Source organism: Schistocerca nitens, chromosome 5, assembly GCF_023898315.1.
Source record: "Schistocerca nitens isolate TAMUIC-IGC-003100 chromosome 5, iqSchNite1.1, whole genome shotgun sequence".
NCBI classification, from domain to species: Eukaryota; Metazoa; Arthropoda; class Insecta; order Orthoptera; family Acrididae; genus Schistocerca; species Schistocerca nitens.
The window spans coordinates 854401212-854426281 of record NC_064618.1 but is presented as its reverse complement, the minus strand read 5'-3'; the positions used below and the strand labels follow the sequence as shown (position 1 = coordinate 854426281).

The 25070-nt window shown below is 42.1% G+C and overlaps 1 protein-coding gene across 1 annotated transcript in view; it reads right to left on the bottom strand.

Annotated features, from left to right (window-relative positions):
* LOC126259241 (dynein regulatory complex subunit 7) overlaps positions 1-25070 on the bottom strand; it is a 742488-nt gene that overhangs the window by 316828 nt on the left and 400590 nt on the right. Inside the window, exon 2 of the mRNA XM_049955864.1 lies at positions 23840-24034. Within this exon, the coding sequence (XP_049811821.1) occupies positions 23840-24034 (195 nt within the window). The remainder of the gene's footprint in view (positions 1-23839; positions 24035-25070) is intronic.

The window sequence follows — 25070 nt, the reverse complement described above, 5'->3', positions numbered from 1 at the left end:
AAGCACACAGATTCACCGCCACCAAAAAAATTTCGGGTAACCACCAGTGCTGAAAAAATGATGATGTCCATGTCCTGGGACAGCGAGGGCATAATCCTTACCCATTGCGTTCCAAAGGGCACTACGGTAACAGGTGCATCCTACGAAAATGTTTTGAAGAACAAATTCCTTCCTGCACTGCAACAAAAACGTCCGGGAAGGACTGCGCGTGTGCTGTTCCACCAAGACAACGCACCCGCACATCGAGCTAACGTTACACAACAGTTTCTTCGTGATAACAACTTTGAAGTGATTCCTCATGCTCCCTACTCACCTGACCTGGCTCCTAGTGGCTTTTGGCTTTTACCAGCAATGAAAGACACTCTCCATGGCCACACATTTACCAGCCGTGCTGCTATTGCCTCAGCGATTTTCCAGTGGTCAAAACATACTCCTAAAGAAGCCTTCGCCGCTGCCATGGAATCATGGTGTCAGCATTGTGAAAAATATGTACGTCTGCAGGGCGATTACGTCGAGAAGTAACACCAGTTTCATCGATTTCGGGTGAGTAGTTAATTAGAAAAAAAATCGGAGGCCTTAGAACTTGAATGTACCTCGTAAATATAGATCTAAGTGTGAGGAAGTCTTTTCTGGAGGTATTTGTCTGGAGTGTAACCATGTATGGAAGTGAATTGTGGATGACAAACAGTTTAGACAAGAAGAGAACAGAAGTTTTTGAAATGTAGTACTACAGAAGAATGCTGAAGATTAGATGCATAGATCATGTAACTAATGATGAGGTACTGAATGGAATTGGGGACATAATAAATTTGTGGCACAACTTCATTAAAAGAAGAGTTCGGCTGATATGATGCATTCCAAGACATCAGGCAATCATCAGTTTATTACTGGAGGGAAGTTTGGGGGGTAAAAGCTGCAGAGAGAGTCCAAGAGGCAAGTAGAGTAAGCAGGTTCAAATGGATGTGGGTTGCAGTTTGTATTAAGGTTCTCATAGCTGCAAAAGGTGGCTCAACAAGATATTAAGACTAATGTTTTCACTTTCACAATATTTAATTTTTTTTGTAATTATAAAATTTTTTCAAGAAACACTACATTTTATTTATTTGTTATATCACCTTAGTTATGAAGTAGACTACACATAATCATTTTATCACAATTTAAGTATTAAAAAAACAAATTTCATTAAACATAAATCGAAATTTGCTTAAAAACTGTAGAGCATCTAATAAAGTGGCCAGGGACTGTACATGCATATGTATGAGAGCAGGCTGAAAAGTAATGTACACATGCCTGTAGAACACAAACAAAAACAATTAGGAAGATTGGAAAAGAAGTACATTAAAGTACAATTCTTAAGCTTCAAAATCATATATTTATTTTTCAACATTGTCACTGTTAAGACTAACACACTTCTCCCAACATGTAACAATTTTTTCATTTCATCACTGAAAAATTCTTCTCACTTTTCTCAAATCCAGGACTTGACAGATGCCATCACCCCATCTTCTGAGGTGTAATGATTACCCTTGAGGTCTCTATTGGGTAGAGAAAAAAATAAATAAAAATTGCAAGACGCAAGAGTGAAGGAGTAATGAGGGAGTGGATTTCATTCAAACTTCAGGCTTCACAAAGCCTCTTTGAGTTGAGTGTGAGCTGTGTGTGAAATCATTGTCATGTTGCAAGATTATTGGCACTAGCCTGCCTCTAACACAACAAATGATGTCACAGGTGTTTTAGCATCTCTATGTATTGAGAAGAATTTACCATTGCTCCTCATACCAGACAATCCATCTCATAAACTTGGTGAGCATCCCAAAATACAGATGGTTGTGTTTTGAACTTTTTCACCTGAGGAGAAGACATATGTCTATATACAGCACTTTGTCTTTTGTCTTCTGTGCCACAATGATGAACCCATGACTCATTCCCCATCACAGTATTCAAAAGGAAGTGATCTCATTCATCATGGCAGCACTGCAAAAGTTGCTTACAGCATTCTAATCAACACTGTTTGTTCTTGTCTGTCAGACTGCTGAAAACTCGAGGTTGGAATATCAACAATGTAAGGAAAGGACAGCTTGCTACTCACCGTAAAGATAAGAGCCTGACTTGCAAAAAGGCACAAAAAAAGACAGTTACACATTAGCTTTCATCCAAAGCCTTCTTCAGCAAACCTACATACATTCATTCACACAAGCAAGCAAACTTCATGCACACATGACCACTTTCTCTGGCAGCTCAGACCATAATGCAACTGTCACATAGAATGGAAGCAGAAATCTGGAGGCAATGGGGAAGGGGAAGGGTTAGCAGGGTATGGGTGGGGCAAAAAAAGAGAGCTGTCTGACGTAGTCTGTAGGGTCTAGACTGGCAACAGGTGCAGCATCAGGAAGTTGTGGGGAAGGGGGAGGGGTGGAAACAGGAAGCAAGTAAGGATAGCAGGAGGGAAGGGGAAAGACAGGCGGGGGCGTTAGAAGGAGGCAGCACACGAAGAGGATGAGGGGACGAGGACAAAGAGGAGCTGATAGGACAGAGGGGGTGGAAACTGTTGGTTGGAGGTTGTGGGGACCGTAAGTTACCATAGGTAGAGACTGGAATAATTTTGGGAGTGGAGAATGTGTTGTAATGATAATTCCCACCAGCAGAGTTCAGAAAAGCTGGTGGTGGAGGGGGTGATTCAGATGGCTTGGGTATTGAAGCAGGAACTGAATTCAAAGTCATTATGTTCAGCTGCATGCTGAGCCACATGATGGTTTACTTTGCTCTTGCCCACAGTTTGGCAGTGGCCATTCACCCTTGTGGACAGCTGGTTGGTAGTCATACCAATATAAAAAGCTATGCCATGATTAGAGCAGACCTAGTGTAGGGAAGCAGCCTACTCACGCTGCAGCAAATTCACATCAGTTTCCATTGTGTGTTAGTCAGTCTGCTAGCTCTGACGTCATAGATGTTGCGCAATACCTTAAAAATCAAGCAAATGACATAAAACTTTCCTAGTATGTCTGGAATAATGATAAACTAATGTGTGTTAAATATAAGCTTGATAACTTCAGCCGTTTCCTTTATTTGGACGTTTTTCTATAAAAATAATTGGCGGCACAGAAAAGAGCTAGAGACTGCAAAATTTGTATTTAGATTCAGCTTTCATAATGATTTAATAAAAACAGTACTTTGGATTTCACAAATTAAGATTTTAGTGTAAATTCATGATTTTGTGGTTTTCATCTCAAAACTAGAGGAAGCAAGATAGATTAAGTGAGCTTATAAATCATACTAGGATGTTTAGATTTTAATAGGTTGGAGGTCCGCTATGATGATGAAGCTGTAAAAAGTTTCTTTAAAATATCTGTTAAATTATAGCGATAGCGGATCTCAGAAAGGACAGTTCAGAGCCCATCTGCTGCGTGCAGTGCAATTAAATTAATTCTCTCGCCTAAGTTATTAAAGTTAGCCACGTCAAAAATTTATTATCAATACTTCCCTGCGTGCTGAATGCACAGTTAAATTAGGAGCTTCATCGGCCTTCAGCAAGAGAAGCTAAAATTTATTATGCAACTTGAAGTGGTGCGTTACTAGCACAGCGGCTAGTCGAGACAGCCGATTTGATCGAGCGTTTTCTCAGCGGTCCGCACCCCGGCTTTATATATAAGAGCACTGTGCGAGGAAGAAAAGGCCCCAGTTCTCTCCAGACGCTGAATGACACGCCATCTGTGTCGGGAATCGCGCCGCGCCAGTATCAGTGCTACTAACAGCCTCGGGTGCCGTATTCTGTTACTCGAGATGCGCGTAACCAGTAAAGCGTTTCAAGTAAAGTGTTAATTCTGGGATGATTTTCATTATCTAGCCTCAGTGTGCGTATTGTCGTATTTTCACGTGCCGTCGCGGGACAGACATTCTACTACTAATATAGCGTGGCGTTTGATGAGATATTTCATCAAATTATGGCGAGCATTCATTTCAACAATTATTTCGGACATTTATAGTTGCACTGGCGCAATAGACTCTGAACTGTTCTGTTAGTTAGGTTGGAGGGATATTTGTGTGTATATTTGTGATTTTGAGAATATACTCAACTATTTTGGAAAGTCGTCTTTGATTAGAAATCCCGAACAACTTCCTGACTCTACAGAGCTACAAGCTGCAGCTATAATTGTAATCTCAAGGAAGTGGGCACTAGGAACTCTATTTACAGGCTTCAGGTTTTGTCAAATCGCTTTCTGGGGGTCTACAAAGTAAATAGAGAGCCAGTGTTGAGAACGGCGAAAGACAGCATAACAACATTCTAAAGCTAGAAACTGACAGCAAGCAAACATTAATGCAGCAGTAATATATTTAACAACCAACATCAAAATATTTCTACACCTCCGCCGCCCCACATATGGTGCATCGGCCGGGAAATTAACTAAGTGAAAGCGATTTTAACTATTCGAATTCGCGAGTGAAATGCGACAAGCAGCTGAGTAAAAGAACAGTGAAAGTGTTACGTGTGCATGTGAACGACGCAATTGGATTAACATCGCATCTGGATTCACGGAGCTGGCACTGAGTCTAGCGGTGCAGCCGGCATCGCGGGAAGCCAGTTTCACCTCACCGCAGTCATCCGACGCAGCAGCCGGAGACGCGCCTGCCATTGCGGGCCACGCAAACACATCACAGCCGTCGGAGTGCCGTCTGCAGTTCAACGCGTCACGTCGCCTCAGTAATCCTGGTACGCCGCGCCGACAACGTTGTGCAGAAGGAACTAAGTTAAGTGAAAAGCTGTTAAAGTTTTTACTAACCTGCACTAAAAGACTGTCAGCGATGGAAACACCAAAAGAAACTGAGTTTAAAATTAAATTAGAACCTATGTCTGTTGAGGGAAATGTAAATTCAGACCATGATTCAATTGTAAATATGCATGAAAGTAGTGTTAAAGTAAAATATGAAGTATTGTCTCCTGACAGTAGTGTGAGAAGGGGCAATGATTCAGTGATAGAGACCCCTGTAGTAAAGCCGAAAATTGAAATTGTAAATTTATTGGAGGATAGTTTCTCTGGTGAATTAAAAATGAAACAGTCATCAGAGATAGTAGAATTTAAACAAAAGAAGTTAGACATGTCTGATCAATCAGAAGTTTCATTTAGTTTTGATGATTCTGGTATTGGAGCTAGTTTTTCGTCACCTGAGTGTGAAAAGAAACCAGCTATTGAGCAACCCAAAGATGCTGGGGCTGTTGATTTAAATGTTATATTACAAGCAATAGCAGCCAGTAATGAAAAATTGTCAGCCAGTAATGCTGAATTAAAATATGAGATTGTGGCCAGTCAAACAAATTTTAATAAACGGTTTGAGGCAATGGATAATAAATTAGAATCCAATAAAGTTGAATTAGAAAATTCTTTCAAGGCTAGTTGCAATAAGTTGAAAGACGATCTGGACAGTTTGAATAATAAAATAGATTGCAACCATGAGGATATTAAGAAAAAGGTTGCTCAACAGTTTTCTGAAATGTATAAAACAGTTAAATCCGAAGTTGCTGAGGTTCGCAAAGACTTCCAAATGGAAGATGCGAAACTGGAGCACAAGTTAACAGAAAAGATCGAAGCGGAATCTGAACTGTGCTCAGATAGATTTAAAGATGTTAATATAAAAATAAACATATGTCAAGCAGACGTAGATGCAATCAAAACTGACACTACTCATATTGTGCAAAGAGTAGATAATGTTGAGATGAAAGTAGAAAATATAAGTACTAACATTGCTAACATTGAAAGTAAAGTAGCTTCGGTAACTTCTGGTAACGGTAGTGTACAACAAGTTGTAGCTGCAAATGCCGCTTTTATCGGGTGTCGGCAGTTCTTGCGGTTCGATCCAGATAAAAATATCCATCCGCTAGATTTCTGGAACGATTTTGAAGATGTGATTCCACCGACTTGGTCTGAAAGAGAGAAAATCTCATTTATTAGAAGTCATTTAGCAGGTGATGCCATGCGTTGGTCAGCTGATGTAATGTTAAAGTGTAAAACATTAGCGGAATTTAAAACAGCTTTTATTAATGAGTATTGGTCTAGCCATAAGCAGAATGATGTGTTAAGAGAATTTTGGAGTGGGAAACGCTTCAATGCAGGCAAAGAATCTATTAAAGAATTTGCTAGGTCATGGATTTCACGGTTGTCACATTTGGACGAAAAGCTAAAACCAGAAATGATTATACTAGGTCTTGAAGCCAAACTGCCATGGTATTGGCAAACTAGAATTATCTCTGCCCCTAGAGACAATCTTGATCGTTTCATTGAATATCTGGAACGTGTAGAACGTGTTGCTGCCAATGAGGAGCAAGCACGTAATAACAGGAATGCCAATAACAATAATAATAATTTTAGGAACGAGCAAAATGGCAATGTAAACATTAGAACAGTAGGTGTTCGCCAGCCTAGGAGAGGTAGGAATTGGGGAAATAATTATCAGAACCAACAATGGCGTCCAAATGACAGTAATTTTGTTCCAAACAGAAATATGCATGTAAACAACAGTACCGAAAGTAATGCTATGCCAGTTAACTATAATGAAAATAAAGGAAACAGCAGTAGGCCGAGGCAGGAAAACTAGTTCCCGTCTATGAGGACACTGGCGCTCACCAGGCGGTTACTTTTCCTAAGCCAGTAGTTAAGGGAATTGGTAAGACAGATCAGAATACTCAAACTGAATATGGGGATGAAGAGTCGGTAGCACCTAAGGATACAACAGAAATATTAGATCACTCACAATATTTGATAGATACCGTGTTAGAGACGCTCTCTAAGTGGGAAGAGAAAGAGAAGGCGCAACAGTGTAATGATAGGGAAGAGCTACAAAATATTGAATTGTCAGGTGAAGAAGTAGAAGAAATTCACGCTTATATATACGATGAGGATGATGTGCTCTTATCTAAAGTGCCTGTGCAGGATGTTGATAATGTATTAATAGATTTAGGACAGGAGATAAGTGAGAATGTAGAGGGTAGGCTGTTGAGGGTCGATGAACCCAGTAGCTGTGACCAGTTGTCACTTGAGAGGGAAACCGACGATATTGGTGAAAGTGGTTTAGCTGTAACTAGTGTTATGCCCGGTCTGGAGGCGCAGAATCGCTCAGACTATAGTAAGTTGGGTCATGTTCAGCAAACTAAATGTAATGAAGTCGTGCAGTGTTTCGATTTAAAATTAATAGACAGACTGGAAAAGGCAGCTGAAAGTGTAATTCAGGAAAACCCTACTCACTGTGACCTAAATGTAATGAAGACAGATGTCGATCACTTTAGTTGGAGAAGAATTCAAAAGGAACTATTAGATGAAATTGAGGAACCACCTGTACAACCTAGAATAAGCCACCCTATAATAATAGTGAATATATTGGGTATCAATGTACGTTGTCTCTTAGACAGTGGAAGTGAGGTGAGTGCAATATCTCAGTCCTTCTTTGACGCATTACCTGGTAAGGACAAGCTTACAGTAATGAGGGTATCAGGACTAAGAATAATTGGTGCTACTGGCAAGGTGTCAAAAACAGTAAAGCAAGAAGCTTTGCTGCCCTTTAACATTAATGGTAATTTAATTGATCATCCATGTTTAATTGTAAACAATCTCAGTATTGAGGTTTTAATTGGCATAGATTTCCTGTCAAAATATCAGAGTGTTGTTGACTTTGAAAGAAGCCAGTTAAAAATGGTCTTGCCAATAACCGGAGTAATTACAGTCCCTTTGAGTGATAAATATGTAGTAACTGATGATGAAACTTGGGAGCTGCCTATACGAGTTCTGAAAAATAGGAAGTATTGGGACGAGGATGTTAATCTTAGTAACAGTAAGCTGAACACAGAAGAAGAAGAAGAAGAAGCAATGGTTTTAAATAAAATAGAAACTAAATTGCAGGAAATCGATAAAATTTCAGACGATCGGAAGGAAGAACTGAGACAGGTTCTAAAAATGCATCATAAAGTATTTTCAGATCGACGTGGCGTGTTCATAGGCAGCTAATGAATGCTGTAGGGAGGAGGTTGTTCTGTAACCTCTACACAGTGTGGCAGCTGTGCAGTCCCAGCTGTGTGAGATCTTCTTTCCCTTTTCAGGTCTCACTCAATCTTCATCTTTCCTGTCTCCAAATATTTTCGACCTCTTCTTTCTAACATAATAAATTTGCCGTTATGGTTTTCTAGCCAGCATTCAACTAATGAATGCTGTAGGGAGGAGGTTGTGCTGTAACCTCTACACAGTGTGGCAGCTGTGCAGTCCCAGCTGTGTGAGATCTTCTTTCCATTTCAGGTCTCACTCACTCTTCATCTTTCCTGTCCTCAAAAATTTTGACTTCTTCTTTCAACAAATTAAATTTTCCAGTATGAATATTAACCCAGCATTCAGCTAATGAATGCTGTAGGGAGGAGGTTGTTCTTTAACCTCTACACAGTATGGCAGCTGTGCAGTCCCAGCTGTGTGAGATCTTCTTTCCCGTTTCAGGTCTCACTCATTCTTCATCTTTCCTGTCCCCAAAAATTTTCGATCTCTTCTTTCCTCATTAAATTTTCCGTCATGGTTATCAAGCCATGAATTATGTAATTATTCTATCCACCGATAAGTGAAGAACAAAACCTGATGTGACAAACCTAATAGTGACAAACAATAGAGAAGTATGACGTAATTAAGATGCAAATGTATTTGAGTAACAATTATGTATAGAACCTTGGTAAAATAATAAGTACAGAGTGTTGTTTTATTGGAAATGGTCCACCAACAGTAATTAAAAAAAAAAAGATGTACAAATTCATGTACAAGCAGGATCTGAAGTGGTAGTGAAACCTAGTGTATGCATTAGAGCTAACTAAGAAATAGTAAGAAAGAGATTGCTTAGTGTTATAAGAAAAATGTGCAGACAAGTTGTAAAAATAAACTCACCTGGTGTAGCAAGGAAAGGCAGTGTAATAGAATTGAGCAGTGTTTGTGGTTGAGACGTGAAGGTCACGTCCCTGAAGTATTTATGAGGTTGGAGCTGGCCGTTATTTTGGTGTAGTGTGTGACAGGATACACCTACACGTATTGAGATTATGAGTTGGAGGCGTGAATGCGACCATAGGTACCCTTATGTTAGATGAGACAGAGAAGCTCATGGTGTCCTATAGGTTTAAGGAAATTAACATTACGCTCGTCCGTAATTATTTGATGCATTTGGTGGTAGGTCTGAGAGAGACTACCTGTGGTTTCAGCGTCCGATCGAGTGGAAATGGATTGCCACGTGAACAAACTGATCAGCTGCAGTACACTAAAGATATGAAATGAATGTGCTATCCTATGCTTTAAATATTAATAGAGTGAGTGTTAAATACGTAATACACTAGCAACGAAAATAAGTAACATAATGACAGACGTAAAACATTATTTTAGCTCAGCATAAATACACCTCTCAGTAAGTAAGTATCTAATTTCAGATGTGGAACTGACAACAGCAGAGGACCAATAAGTGAATTTAGTAATCAACTAAACGTAGTGTGTTTTGAACACTCACAACTGTACTGTTACCAAAAGTTACTCACATGTACAATGAAGCTGAGAATACAACTACTAATCAAATATACTCATACTATCTCTAACAATAAGGTAATCAAAGATGAGTCAGTTAAATGCTTAAAAAGACAAATGTGTAAGGAATGTACCGAGCATTGGTTCAGTGTTCCGGCCCAGAAATAGTAAATTCAGATTAGAAATGAATTATGATTATATGCCTTAAGAGCATAAATTTTCTCTAGTACATGACTAAAGGCGTTTTGAGCCATTTGCTTACCGATTTATGACAATTAAGTAACCTCGAGATTATTATTGAAAAAGATTCTGTTAACTTTGTTCCAGAAAAATATTGAAGGATTAAGTGTATATATCCCCATTTCATTGTGACCCACCCTTAGATGTTAAGTGAACAGAGTCTGAGGCACTCTTTTTGTTTGTTCTACAGGACAAACCAGATAATGGCAGCCTGGTAGCTGCATGAAAGCATGGAGTGACTTGGACACAACTCACAGTGACCCCTCCCCTTTCCCCATGTAATTTAGAGAGGACGTGAAGGACGCACACCATAGCAACTTCCCTCCTCTACTCTTGTGAACGGAAGTGTAGGACGCCAGCCAAAGCGGCTACAACCACTTGTGTAAAAATTATTTGTGCAATTTCTTTCAGGTTTATAAAAGACTGTTAAGAGATAATCATCTGTTTATGTATCATGTTATCCTTTTGGAATTTGTGTGTGTAAAAATGTATTTGATGTATTTAATGTAACTAAGATTTTCACAGTTTTTCAATTTCTATGTGTTTGTTAGTCTAAGGCAATATGTATGAAAAAAATATTTCATTGACTTTGCTTAAAATTTGAGTAATGACATTTCTAAAGAGGCAGTGAAAATGCCCGCAATTTAAATGATTAATGTAGGAAATCAGTTTCTTTTAATATTTATATATGTTTATAATTCAATTTTGATTTTTCATAGGGAGTTTAAATTGTACTCTTGCTTCCCTTTTTGTAATTAAATTTTTTTTTCTTCATTCATTAACATTCATAAACAAAAAAAAAATTTAAGTAGAGGGTGATGTAGGGAAGCAGCCTACTCACGCTGCAGCAAATTCACATCAGTTTCCATTGTGTGTTAGTCAGTCTGCTAGCTCTGACGTCATAGATGTTGCGCAATACCTTAAAAATCAAGCAAATGACATAAAACTTTCCTAGTATGTCTGGAATAATGATAAACTAATGTGTGTTAAATATAAGCTTGATAACTTCAGCCGTTTCCTTTATTTGGACGTTTTTCTATAAAAATAATTGGCGGCACAGAAAAGAGCTAGAGACTGCAAAATTTGTATTTAGATTCAGCTTTCATAATGATTTAATAAAAACAGTACTTTGGATTTCATAAATTAAGATTTTAGTGTAAATTCATGATTTTGTGGTTTTCATCTCAAAACTAGAGGAAGCAAGATAGATTAAGTGAGCTTATAAATCATACTAGGATGTTTAGATTTTAATAGGTTGGAGGTCCGCTATGATGATGAAGCTGTAAAAAGTTTCTTTAAAATATCTGTTAAATTATAGCGATAGCAGATCTCAGAAGGGACAGTTCAGAGCCCATCTGCTGCGTGCAGTGCAATTAAATTAATTCTCTCGCCTAAGTTATTAAAGTTAGCCACGTCAAAAATTTATTATCAATACTTCCCTGCGTGCTGAATGCACAGTTAAATTAGGAGCTTCATCGGCCTTCAGCAAGAGAAGCTAAAATTTATTATGCAACTTGAAGTGGTGCGTTACTAGCACAGCGGCTAGTCGAGACAGCCGATTTGATCGAGCGTTTTCTCAGCGGTCCGCACCCCGGCTTTATATATAAGAGCACTGTGTGAGGAAGAAAAGGCCCCAGTTCTCTCCAGACGCTGAATGACACGCCATCTGTGTCGGGAATCGCGCCGCGCCAGTATCAGTGCTACTAACAGCCTCGGGTGCCGTATTCTGTTACTCGAGATGCGCGTAACCAGTAAAGCGTTTCAAGTAAAGTGTTAATTCTGGGATGATTTTCATTATCTAGCCTCAGTGTGCGTATTGTCGTATTTTCACGTGCCGTCGCGGGACAGACATTCTACTACTAATATAGCGTGGCGTTTGATGAGATATTTCATCAAATTATGGCGAGCATTCATTTCAACAATTATTTCGGACATTTATAGTTGCATTGGCGCAATAGACTCTGAACTGTTCTGTTAGTTAGGTTGGAGGGATATTTGTGTGTATATTTGTGATTTTGAGAATATACTCAACTATTTTGGAAAGTCGTCTTTGATTAGAAATCCCGAACAACTTCCTGACTCTACAGAGCTACAAGCTGCAGCTATAATTGTAATCTCAAAGAAGTGGGCACTAGGAACTCTATTTACAGGCTTCAGGTTTTGTCAAATCGCTTTCTGGGGGTCTACAAAGTAAATAGAGAGCCAGTGTTGAGAACGGCGAAAGACAGCATAACAACATTCTAAAGCTAGAAACTGACAGCAAGCAAACATTAATGCAGCAATTTTACAACAACTACAAACAGCCAAAATCTCATTTCCGCCGCCCCACACTAGTATACTACATGGCTGCTTTCACAGGTGGCTTGCCTATGAGGGGTTAGTATAAGCCTGTGACAAGTTTCAGGAATAGACAAGTCTGGAATAGAAAATGCTGAGTGAGTGGACTGGGCAGGTCTTGTATCCAGGTCTTCCACAGGGGTATGATCCTTGTGGCAAGGGGCTGGGATGGGGAGTAGCATAGGGATGAACTAGAATGTTGTGGAGGTTGGTGGGTGACAGAACACCACTTTAGGACGGATGGGCAGGATCTTGAATGGGATGTCCTTGATTTCTGGGCACGATGACAGGAGATCAATGTCATGACAGAGGATGTATTTTACCTGTTCCAGTCTGGGGTAGTATTGGGTGATGAAGGTGGCACTCCTTTGTGGTTTGTTCTTGGAGGTGGTGGGAGAATTGGGGGTGTGTGAGAAAATGGCTTGGGAGATCTGTTTGTGGACTGGGTCTGGGGGATAGTACCTGTTTGTGAAGGCTTTGGTGAGACCTTCAGCATACCGGGCAAGAGAGTTCTTGTCACTGCAGATACACTGTCCACAGGTGGCCAGGCTTTATGGAAGGGATTCTTTTGTGTGGAAATGCAGGTATTGTCGGTGGTTGGTGGGTTTAATGCAGATAGAGGTGGAGATAGAGCCATCAGAGAAGAGGTCAACATCCAGTAAGGATGCATGCTGGATTGAGGAGGACCATATGAAGCAGATACAAAAGAAGGTGTTGAGGTTGTGAAGAAATGAGGATAGGGTGTCCGGGCCCAGAGTTCAGATCATGAAGATACCATCAATAAACCTGAACCAGATCAGGGGTTTAGAGTTTTGGTAGACTAGGACAGTTTCATCTAGACGGCCCACAAACCAGCTGGCAGAGGAAGATGCTATGTGAGTAGCCATCGCTGTGGCACAGATTTGTTTGTACACCTTCTCTTCAAATGAGAGGTAGTTGAGAGATAGGAAAGGCAGTGTTCGAAAGTGATATCGTGGGCTTTTCGCATATAGGGAGGTGTCATCAAGAATGAGGAGTAGGGATCCAGGAAGTAAAGGGGTGGGGATGGTTGAGAGTTGGTGAAGGAAATGATTGGTATCTTTGACCTGGGAGGATGGATTATGGGCAACTGGTTGGAGGTGTTGGTCAACGAGGGCCAAAATTCTTTCAGTGGGGGCACAATGACCAGCTACAAAGGGGCATTCAGGACTGTTGGATTTGTGGATTTTGGAGAGCATGTGGGTATGCAGGGTGTCATAGGGGTGAGGAGCAAAATTAATGTGGGAGATAAGTTCTGGGAAAGACCTTTGGCTTTAAGCAAGGATTGGAGATTATGTTAAGACTTCTGGGATGTGATCACTCGGGCAGTATTATAGATATTTTTGATAAATTCCTAGGATATTCCAATAATGTTTGCAATATGCTTTCGAGTGATTCACTGGTAATTTTTAATCAAGTCGTCATTGAGTTTGCAATGTTTATCGTCTGTGGCAACGATCGGATGTCTGCTGTATGTTTCATCAAAGTTAAGGATTTTCCCAGCTCACAACCACAAAATTTCACTACCCATCGATTTACAGTAAATCTATCGACAGCATCATCACCATAATCAGCCTTTAAATTATGACGAATCTCACTAGGAGTCACGTTTTCCAGCAAGTTGTTTAGTTCATGTTGTCATAGCAGCAGAACAAGTCTCCATACTCCCATACTCAAAATACACTGGATGAATGCAATGCATTTAAAACTGTGCATGCCTGTAGCAGGAGAAGTTACCTTCCACATGGCATTTGGGGCATTTCTAAAGATCATTTATGTTGTGTTCTGGCAGCATACGAGCATTACTTTTCAGCCTACTCTCATACATACATTTTTATAATGTATAGAGATTAAGAGCCAAATGTCATGAACTATTCTGTTGTTATGTAGAATCAACTGTATTATTCCATGAAATATGTGAACAATTTTAATTATTTTCTCAACACCTTATAATTTTGCAGCTGCATGATTTCTTCTAGTAAACTACCTCAAATGTATTTTTAATACTCAATTGAAATACTCAACACTTTTTTTCTAATTTGAATTGAACATAATTTAAAACAAAATGATCACAAACAAATTTAAGAGACAAAACCTAATGTAGCATTTACACCTACTTTTTATCATATACAGCAATTTTTATGAAGATTTTGCTAATCATCAAAGTAAATGGTGTAGAGATGTGTGTGTGTGTGTGTGTGTGAGTGTGTGTGTGTGTGTGTGTGTGTGAGTGTGAGTGTGTGTGTGTGTGTGTGTGTGTGTGTGTGTATGCATGTACGTGTATGTGTGTGACTCATCCCCCATCACAGTATGCAAAAGGAAATCATTTCCTTCATCACAGCAGTTTGTTCTCATCTGTGAGACAGTGTGCTACCCACTGGTAACTGTTCAATAATGAAGCCAACATGTTTCCTGAATATTCCAGTATGGTCTGTGATACACTTTTGAGTGATACATCAGTCATTTTGAATCAAATTATCATCAAGTTTGCAATGTCTATCATCTATGGCAGTGACTGGACATCTACTGTGTGTTTCATCAACGATTATGGCTTTTCCAGGTTTGCAAACATGAAATTTTACTACACATCGATTTACAATACACCTATGAACATCACCGTCACCATAAACAGCCTTTGAACAATGGTGCATCTCAGTAGGAGTCACCTTCTTCTGCAGTTGAAAATTTGATAACAGCACAAACTGGCATAACAGAAGAACATGTCTCCACACATCTGCTACACAACATTCAGCGGATGAACACAACCCACTTAAACTGCACATACGAACAGAAGTGAACTTACCTTCCACCATGCGTATTTCTCAATGTTATTTAGGTCATATTCTAGAATCTCTCACTCTTTTTCTATTCTAAGGAATTCTAGGGAAATTCAAACACACACACACATGCAAATGCACATAAGAAGTGCAGAAAGAAACAGAAGTTACATAAATATGTCAATAACTTTGTCAGAGCCGATACAGGCTGGCAATTTCCTGTCCAGCTAGATGAGGAACAGATTCACATGTTGTATATATGCAGATTGGAGCAATGCATTAAAATTTGTTCCACAGCTGGGATTCGAACCTGGGTCGGATCTCGATCCCACTGGGCAGGTGCACAAAACACCCTGGCACAGTGGCTTCACACAACTGTAGGGATACCCTCGCATGTCCCCCTCCTCGATCCAAATTCCCATTCACAAATCAACCCAGCATTGCAGAGGCTCTCCAAACTGTATTGGAATAGCACCTCAGCATCGAATGAAATGAGGGGTCCTGCCTGAAACCCAGGCATAGTTGCTTTAATCAAATGAAACTGTATAGTTCCAGAGATCTTTTTAAGTCTCAGTCATCTATGATGTATATATGCGGACTGGAGTAATAAATGAAAATTTGTAGCAAGCCTTGGGATTCAAAGTCGGGTCTCCTGCTCACTAACCACTACACCACCCTTGCACAGCAACTTTGCACAGTTGCATAAATATACATCATGGATGTTTGGGACTTGAGGTCTTTGTAACTGTATAGCTTCATTTGATTAAAGCACCTATGCCTGCATTTCAGGTAGGAGCCCCCAATTCATTCGATGCTGAGGTGCTATTCCAATACCGGTGCAGAGCCTCTGCAGTGCTGTTTGAGTTTAGGCTGAATACCAAGTTGGCTGATGTGCGAATGGGAATTTGGATTGAGGAAGGAGGTGTGCTATGGTAGTCTATGCAGTTGTGCAAAGCCATTGTGCTAGGGTGGCATAGTGGTTAGCGCATCTGCCTAGAGAGCACGAGACCCTGGTTCAAATCCCAGCCTTGGTACAAATTTTCATTCATCGCTCCAGTCTGCATATATACGTCACAGGTGTTTGAGACTCGAGAAAGTCTCTGGAACTATATTGTTTCATTAGATTCACATGGATTATGCCTTGAAGACAACTCAACCGTATTTTTCACCAGGGCTTCAACACACTCTTGTCGTGCCCTGAGATGAAGAGGCAGTCTTTTACTTTATTTTTTGAATATCTGTACATTTCCAAATTCCTGCCTGACATTTGCTACTAGCTTGTAAAAACATTTTGTGCTTTATATAAAACTCCTTTCTGAAATATAGAAAGGGACTCACATCCTATATGTTAATTCTTTTTACTTTTAGTACTGTGGTTATGAATTTCAAAATTCTTGTTACATTCACTCTTGCTGTTAACCACAAATAAGTTTAGAGATTAAATAGACTGGTATCCAAGGGTAAGAATACCAAGGCTGTGAAGAGATTTCTGCAAAATATCCAATTATTGACTTTACACAACATTCTTACTACACACTGCTGAAACATAAATTCTTGTATGACCTTGCAGGCATTGTCCCAGAAGCATATACCATAGGATATTACTTAGTGGAAGTATGCAAAGTATACTAGCAATCCTATTTTTGGTCAATACAGTGAGATACGATTTCTCAGAAAAAAACTAATACATCAGCACTATGAGTCCATAATTTTGCTAGTGTCACCGGTACACAAGTGCCATTATGATATTTGATGATAAGGTGATAGTGTCATGATACTTAGAGACACTGAATGAGACAATCCACTTGGCATCCATGTATCACTTGTTAAATAAACTATTACTGCGAGTCATTCACAGATTGCAGGCATGTACACTCACTTATACAAATATGGCACTCAAAATGATCATCTGACAACTATGATAGGATACAACACACATCAATTCATTTGTAGAAAATGGACTGCTGCAGCTGCCAGGAATATAATACCTCCAAGTACTGCACAGTGATGGCTTTAGGGAAGAGATTTGAATGTAAGCTGACCAGCCACATTATGCTGACCACTGCTCCTTGGAGGAGGAAGGGTTTACAGTGAGCATATGAACAGATACACTGCGTTATTTAAGGTGTAGATTGACAATACACATGTTTCAGTTTAGCATGAAGCCAAAACTTGTAATCATACACCAAATTTCAGATAAGTGAACACAGACCTCTGTGACCCCATATGTAATTGCGACAGGCCAGGCTAATTAGAGGTGAAATCCTTCCTGCTTATGCACATCCTTAAACCAGTGCATATGTTATTATTTTATCCTATAAGACAGTAATTCTAAACAACTCAGGTCCCATCCAATGGACAAATATCTTCAACAGCAGATAACTCAGTGACAGAATAGCTCAGTATCCTAGCTCAGACCCTAAAGAGCAAGTTTTTTATACTCTTTGCCATAATGTTGCTGGCTGCAGTCTGTCATTCATTCATTTATTCACTTGATCGAGATTTTTTGTCTATGATATCAGCTCTGGAAGAAAAATGGAATTTGTTTCCGATAGAAGAGCTTGTGGCGCCGATGAGGTCGACACCAGAATCGATCTGAGTATCATCTTTGAACTAAGCTAAACATTATCTTTGTGCAGTTCCACCACGTCAGTTCTTTGTAAGCCTTTGATGTGTTTAGGTGAATAAACGAGCTGCTGCAAAATGGGAGTGTTGTTTAGTGTAACCAACCCAAACTTCCCCCTCACTGGTGACCCTGAGCTGTAACGTCTTCTGTTTTCACCATTTTACTGTGTCCATGACCTCCACGTCAGTTATTTTCGCGTGTATTACATTGACACAGCATTCCAAACAATGACTTCAGCCCAACGCCTAACGCATCGACATGCATCGTGTTGTAGGCGATGTACACCCACCAGGACTGCAACACGATGCCTCTCACTCGACGATTAAGCCAATTTCGCCGGACGTTTTCGAGCCTGCAACAATAAGTGAGATTAGGAGTGTGCATGACTCTGGCTATCAATCGCCTTTGTTCCCTCCACATGTGCCCTCCCTCATCGACTATGCAGTTACCTCTTACGGATCTCTGTGCAGTCCGGGACCAATGCTGATTTCTGCAAATGCTTCGTTGGACAACCTACCACCGCTAGGACAACAATTTGCCACACAGCAATCCGTGCAGTACCACGCGGATACCTGCCACACGGCTGGAACTACTTAGTTCAAAGGTCAACCTACTCAGCATCTGACCACGCCCGCGCCTGCCTCGGTTCAGCATCAGCACTTGCCTTCCTACTTCGGTACCTCGGCCTGCATCAGAAACAATAACTTCTTATCTGTGCCTGACCTCCACCTCCATCCCACTGCTATTCCTCAGTATTTTGTGCCATGACATTCACCTTATCCGCACACCGTTTTGAGTGGAGTGACTATGAACAGTGAGCTTTTACACATTCCATCCCACGTTCGACATCATTTCCCACACTGTGCTTCTAGACAGCCCACACCTCCGCAGCCTTCCTGCAACACAGGTGGCCCCGGCTCTATCATATGTCAAGCTTTCCGTGGACTAACATGCGTTCTCAAACTTTGAACTTTTTATCACCTGTCGGCCACGCGACGGCTCCAGTCGAGCTTCCGCTACCATTCTCGGCACATCTAGGTGCCTCATCAGCATCGGTCTACTGCGACGCGTCAATCCGAACACACCCGCAACATGTTGAGCTTCTACAACCGCAATCGACACATTATGGTGTCTCACCCGCATCGGTCTTCGGCGTCGTGACGGATCGAGCTCAACCACAACGTGTCACCTTCATGCTACCTCCCGAACAGCCGTCGTTGCCACATCCCCTGGAGGCATACTCTCCTGGAATACCACAGCAACAACAGCTCATTTCAGGCAGTGCCCCGACAAACTCAACTCAACCTGTTCTTCCGAACATTCTACAACGCTTACCAATGCTGCCGCCATTTAATCCCGACAGAGCTACAACCTGGTTAAAAATTGCGGACGAAGTGTTCGACCATTACAAACTCAACGAGTCAACCAGGTTTCTGTGCCTCATCATCCACCTGCACGACCAGGAGGACTTGATTGCTGACCTGGTAGACAGCCCAGACTCATCTACCCGGTACACTCTTCTATGTCGGCTTGCACGCTCAACTGAGGCAGAAATACGGCAAGTGCTCCATGTCGAGCAACTAGGTAACAACAAACCTTCCCAGCTCTGGAGATGGCTACATGCCCTGGTCAGCGCAAATCTATTCTCTGACACAGCTCTCCTCGCCATCTGGTCAGATAAACTATCTCCTCACATCCGCTTTGCTCTGGTTCAAAGGCCTCCTGAACCTTTCGAGCAAAGAATGACGATTGCTGACAAGCTACACGATGCATCACTGCTCCACTTCGCCAGCCACTGCCTACCTGACAAGTCTCAAGTTCAGGCTCATCGCTCTGCGTCCGGACGCGGCCGGGGCTGTACTGTGCTGACCGTTCCGCTCACTCTGGGAAGCAGTAACCAAGCAACTGGGACATCACCAGCTCTTCCCACGGTCACGCCCCCTCCTGCAACCGAACCTGCTGCGGCCACTGAACCTCGGCCACCGCCACTGGCAACGAACTTTCCGCAGGAAATGCAACCGGACTACCCATACTGTTACTTCCACACACGGTTTGGTGAGGCAGCACGGAACTGCAGACCACCCTGCTACTTCCCAAACGCCAATCGCAGGTAGGTCCTGTTGCCGCCTCCTGCGCACAACATGACAGGCACCCCCCCAGTGCTCATTCTGTCCAAGAACGAGTGGATAATTGTGGATGACTTTACATTAAAGACATTTCGTCGGGATACCTTTTCCTAGTGGACACAGGCGACGATGTTTCACTGCTGCCCACGTCCTTAGCATCGTCAAACATCTGCCCTCATCATACTTCACTGCAAGCTGTGAATTCAACTAAACTACAATGCTCGAGTTCAACTTCACACGTCATCTCACTCTCCACAAACTGCAAACTCGAGTGGACTTTTTTAGTGTGCGAAATTGATGAACCTATACTAGGCATTGACTTCTTGCAACACCACAAACTTTCACCAGACCTAGTGCGAAACACCGTGTTTCACCATCCGTCCAAGACTCACTTCCCCTGTGCTCCGTCGAGCAACCATCCCCCCCCCCCCACCCCTTCCCCCGTTGGCACATCGGTCCGGGCTCATCTCATCCGTACATGCGTGTCTCTGTCGATGACATTAAAAGAAACCATGCATAAGTGCCTTGTCGAGCTTGAACACGTCGCTCGCCTACGCAAGGAAAACTTCGTGCTCTCCCTCCGGCTCCACGAAACACAGCTCCAGCTCTCCGATGCAGCAAAGGAATTACACACACTACAGCAAGGACATAACAAAGTCAGTAAGTGCGCCGAATCTGCTTGCAATCCCAGCAATCGAGCCTCCGTGTGTTTACCTATCGCTACCCCTCGCAACTGTGCTATCAAGACTGCCATAACATGTACTGACAGCTCCGCAGGGCCACATCCATTCACTGTTAGACCTCTCTGAACTGCCTAACCTCCAACCTGCCAATGAGGAGACACAATACCTGATTTCAGACTCTACCTCTTCACTACACTTTGTCCGCACCACCTTTCCTGGAATTTCTGGTGAGATGACAGTAAGGGCACATTAAGCCCCATCATTCCAACCATGCTCCATCAAGCTGTCTTCAACGCATTGCATAATTTAGCCCAGCCTGTTGTTCATGCGTCTGCCTGCATCGTAGTGGAGAGCTTTGTGTGGAGAAATGTCAACAAGGACTGCCAGCAATGGGCACACTCCTGCATCACGTGCCAATGCTGCAAAGCACACAAGCACAGTTCACCCCCCCCCCCCCCCCCCTCGGCGCCTTTTTGATCCCTCATGGGCGTTTCCAGCATATTCATATTGACATTGTCGGCCCTCTCTCCCCCTCTAACGTCTTACATTATGTTCTCTCGTCTATCGACCAAACAACTCGCTGGGTCGAGGCTGTCCCCCTCACCAATATTACAGCAGAAACTGTTGCTCGAGCTTTCGTCAAGTCATGGGTATCACCTTTCAGATGTGCAGCTCTCATCACGACTGACCAGGGCAGACAATTTGAGTCGGCCCTGTTCAACGAGATTTGTAACATTTGCAGCATCCAGTGCATCCATACCACAGCATATCACACGCAAAGTAACGGGCTAGTTGAGCGCTGGCACTGCACTTTCAAGGCGGCTCTTCGATGCCACGAGTCTCTATGGACCGAAGCCCTTCCCCTTGTGCTATTCGGCATTTGTGCGATCTATAAGGAAGACCTCAAAGGTACAATAGCCGAGTTTGTATACAGCCAGAACGAACTCATGAGCCCTCCTGCTTCTCTCCCTCAGTCTGACTTACCTTCCTTCATGGACCACGTCAGACGCCACTTCAACCTCCACATCCCTGCGCCCGCCAGCCATTCCCGCCCTAAAGTTCATGTCCTGAAATCTCTGGACAATTGCAAGTATGTCATGCTCCAAGATGACACTGTCCATGCTCCCCTCCAACCTCCATATACCGCCCCGTACCGAGTTCTCCGGCGCTCAGCCAACACCTATGACATCCAGATGAAAGATTCAGCTGTCACAGTCTCTCTCAACAGACTTAAGCCTACTCATGTCGATCCTTCACTTACCCCCCTTCAGGCCACGATCACGCCACTCACTGTCGTGGTCACGATGCTCCGACCACTCCCTCCAGGTCGGACTTACACACTCAATAGAGTGACTTCCAGTCCCAATCGTCAAGCTCTCCTCCGATCTCGCCCCCTACTCTGGTCTCACGCACTCCGTCGAGTGACCACAGGCTCCCCACATCGAGCCTACCTAAGATCACACCCTCGCCACCAGGCCCCTCGCCGGTCCCTTCAACCCCTCCCCCGTCACCTGCCTCGCCCTGTCAAGGTTTCTCACACACCCCCCATCTTGAACGTGCCCTCGCTCAAGGTGTTTGTGCCTGTTCCCCCGGACATACTCCACGACATCTCTATAATACTACATGATGATATACTGTTCGTCGTGTGTTTCCTTTCATCCGGTGCTCATGACACAACCTCCGCCATTCCCTGCCACCTGGTGAAATGTGTTCCCCTCTCGCCCAACGTCGACCTGGACATGCTTCGTGTGTTCACCACGCCCACCAGAGACATCGTCGTCGTCGCTCCTTTCCACCTGCAAACCGCCGGCCTACCTGTCGCCGCACGCCCAGTACGACGCCTGGCGCGCTTCAACGACTTCCAGGTTCGGTGGCTGAACCTTCCTTCACGACATCTACCCACGCAGCTCCCCGACGACCCTGTCGAGCTGACCATGGTCCACCCTGCCGATGCCTTGGTCACACCCCCCCCCCTCCCCCGACCTCTCAAGAGTACTCCGTACTGCAAGGGGGGGGGGGGGGGGGGTGTCTATGTGGCGCCGATGAGGTCGACACCAGCATTGATCTGAGTATTGTCTTTGAATTAAGTTAAACATTATCTTTGTGCAGTTCCGCCATGTCAGTTCTTTGTAAGCCTTTGACGTGTTTAGATGAATAAACAAACTGTTGCAAAATGGGAGTGTTGTTTGGTGTAACCAAGCCAAACTTCCCCCTCAAGCTTATAGAGATCTTCATCTATATATTTAGTTTTTGTGGATCCGTCATACAGATATGGAAGCAGGACTGTGGCCAATCAACAACTCATAGAAATGATGTATACCAAAAGCCATAATTCTTCCTAGAAGTTTTCTTATTCAAGCAACCAGTTTGGATGCTTCATTAGTGTCATCTTCAGATGCATATACAAAAAACGAATGGAGACATTCAAACGTTGGTATCATCTAATTGAACTGAATAACAAAAAATGAAGAGACATCCAAACATTGGTAACATATATATTGAACTGGACACTGCGGATTTCTATTTATCTGACAAGTACACTTCAACTGCATGACAACAACTGTCAAATATGGCAGCTGTTATGTGTTTGGAGTATACACGTCAAGTAAACAGGAAGCCATGGTATCCAGTTCAACACATATTGTACTAATGTTTGGATATCTACATTTGTCTTTTGCATAGGGGCCTGCAGATGACACTAATGAATTGTCAAAAATGGTTGCTTAATAATAAAATTTTTAGGAAGAATAATAGCTGTTTGGTATCCTTTTTCTACAATATATCTACATACATACTTCACAAGCCACCATATGGTGCATGGCAGAGGGTATCCTGTACCACTACTAATTGATTCCTTTCCTGTTCTAATTGTAAACAGAGCAAGGAAGAATTGACAGTTTACATGCCTCTGTATGAGCCCTAATTTCTCTTATCTTATCTTCATTGTCCTTATGTAAAATGTACGTTGGCAGCAGCAGAATTGTTCTGCAGTCAGCTTCAAATGCCGGTTCTCTAAATTTCCTCAATAGTGTTCCACAAAAAGAACACAACTCCCTCCAGGAATTCCCATTTGGATTCCTGATGCTACTCCGAAATACTTACAAGTAGTTCAATGCTACTTGCAAGAAATGTAGCAGCCTGTCTCTGAAATGCTTCAATGCCTTCCTTCAATCTGACCTGGTATGAATCCCAAACACTAGAGAAGTACTCAAGAATGGGTCAGACTGGTGTCATATGTGTGGTCTTAGTATGTTCCACACTTTGGATAACTTTAATCACATCTGAGAACTTTTCAGTATAGTAATTCTGTGATTTTTTTAATATATGGAAACTGTTACATTTACTTGCACTTTTAATTAACTGCACCCAAGCAAAGAAAATCTGCAACTATCATATACGTGTCAAAGCATTCTGTCATTCAAAACCAATGACGACATTCAAAAAACACAATGTGAATTTTCCCCACATTAAAAAGTTTACAGGCAGGAATGTACACAGTCTTACTCACCGGTGGTGGCTGAATGAGCCGAGGACAGGTGACCATTGTCTGGTCATTATTGCAAAACTCACGAGCAGCATAGCCAGACACAACATAGGCAGCATAACCAGTTCCAATGAGCAGCGAACACAGCAGTGTGCTGTACTCAAAGCAGTGGCCTGCCTGGCGAAACAGCACTGCCGTCGGCGACAGCAAACGATCTGGCTGTGGACATATGAAATCAACTCTGCTAAATCACAGGAACTTCCAGCAACACTAATAATTAATTTATTTGTGGTGCACTAATTTTTCACTTCAAGGGACTCATACTACAGTTATAAACAGAATCCACATCTCGACTCTACTGAATACAGTATTATTAGAGATTTTCTCATTAATGTAAGCAAATTTTGGTTAGGTCACTATTTCTGTCTCACATGATTTACAAATTTACCTCCTGCAGCAGAACATTCTGCATCTTAAATATACAAATATCACTAAGTATAAAATTTAATGTTCCAGGAGTGTAGGCTATGTGCCAGCATCTGGTTTCACCCTCTTCCTTCTCTCATCACCTCCAACATGAACATCGCACTTCACACACACCCATACAGTCAGCAACATTTAACAGATGCTCTTATGTTAATATGTTTATTTATTTGTCATTCAGCATGTTTACCATGCAATTGGCTTAGTCAAAATGCTTTTTACATATTCATAAAAGTATAGTTGTTACTAAAGGGTGGTCCATTGATAGTGACCAGGCCAAATATCTCACGAAATAAGCATCAAACGAAAAAACTACAAAGAACGAAACTCATCTAGCTTGAAGAGGGAAACTAGATGGCGCTAAGGTTGGCCCACTAGATGGCGCTGCCATAGGTCAAACAGATATCAACTGCGTTTTTTTAAATAGGAACCCCCATTTTTTATTACATATTCATGTAGTATGTAAAGAAATATGAATGTTTTAGTTGGACCACTTTTTTCGCTTTGTGATAGATGGCGCTGTAATAGTCACAAACATATAAGTACGTGGTACCACATGCAGATGGTATTTGCTTCGTGATACATTACCCGGACCCTTTACCAATTGTGGAAAATGTCGATATTGTATTGATGTATGGCTATTGTCATCAAAATGCCCAACCGGCGTGTGTTATGTATGTTGGTCGATATCTTGGACGACATCATCCAAGTGTCCGGACCGTTCGCCAGATAGTTACGTTATTTAAGGAAACAGGAAGTGCTCAACCACATA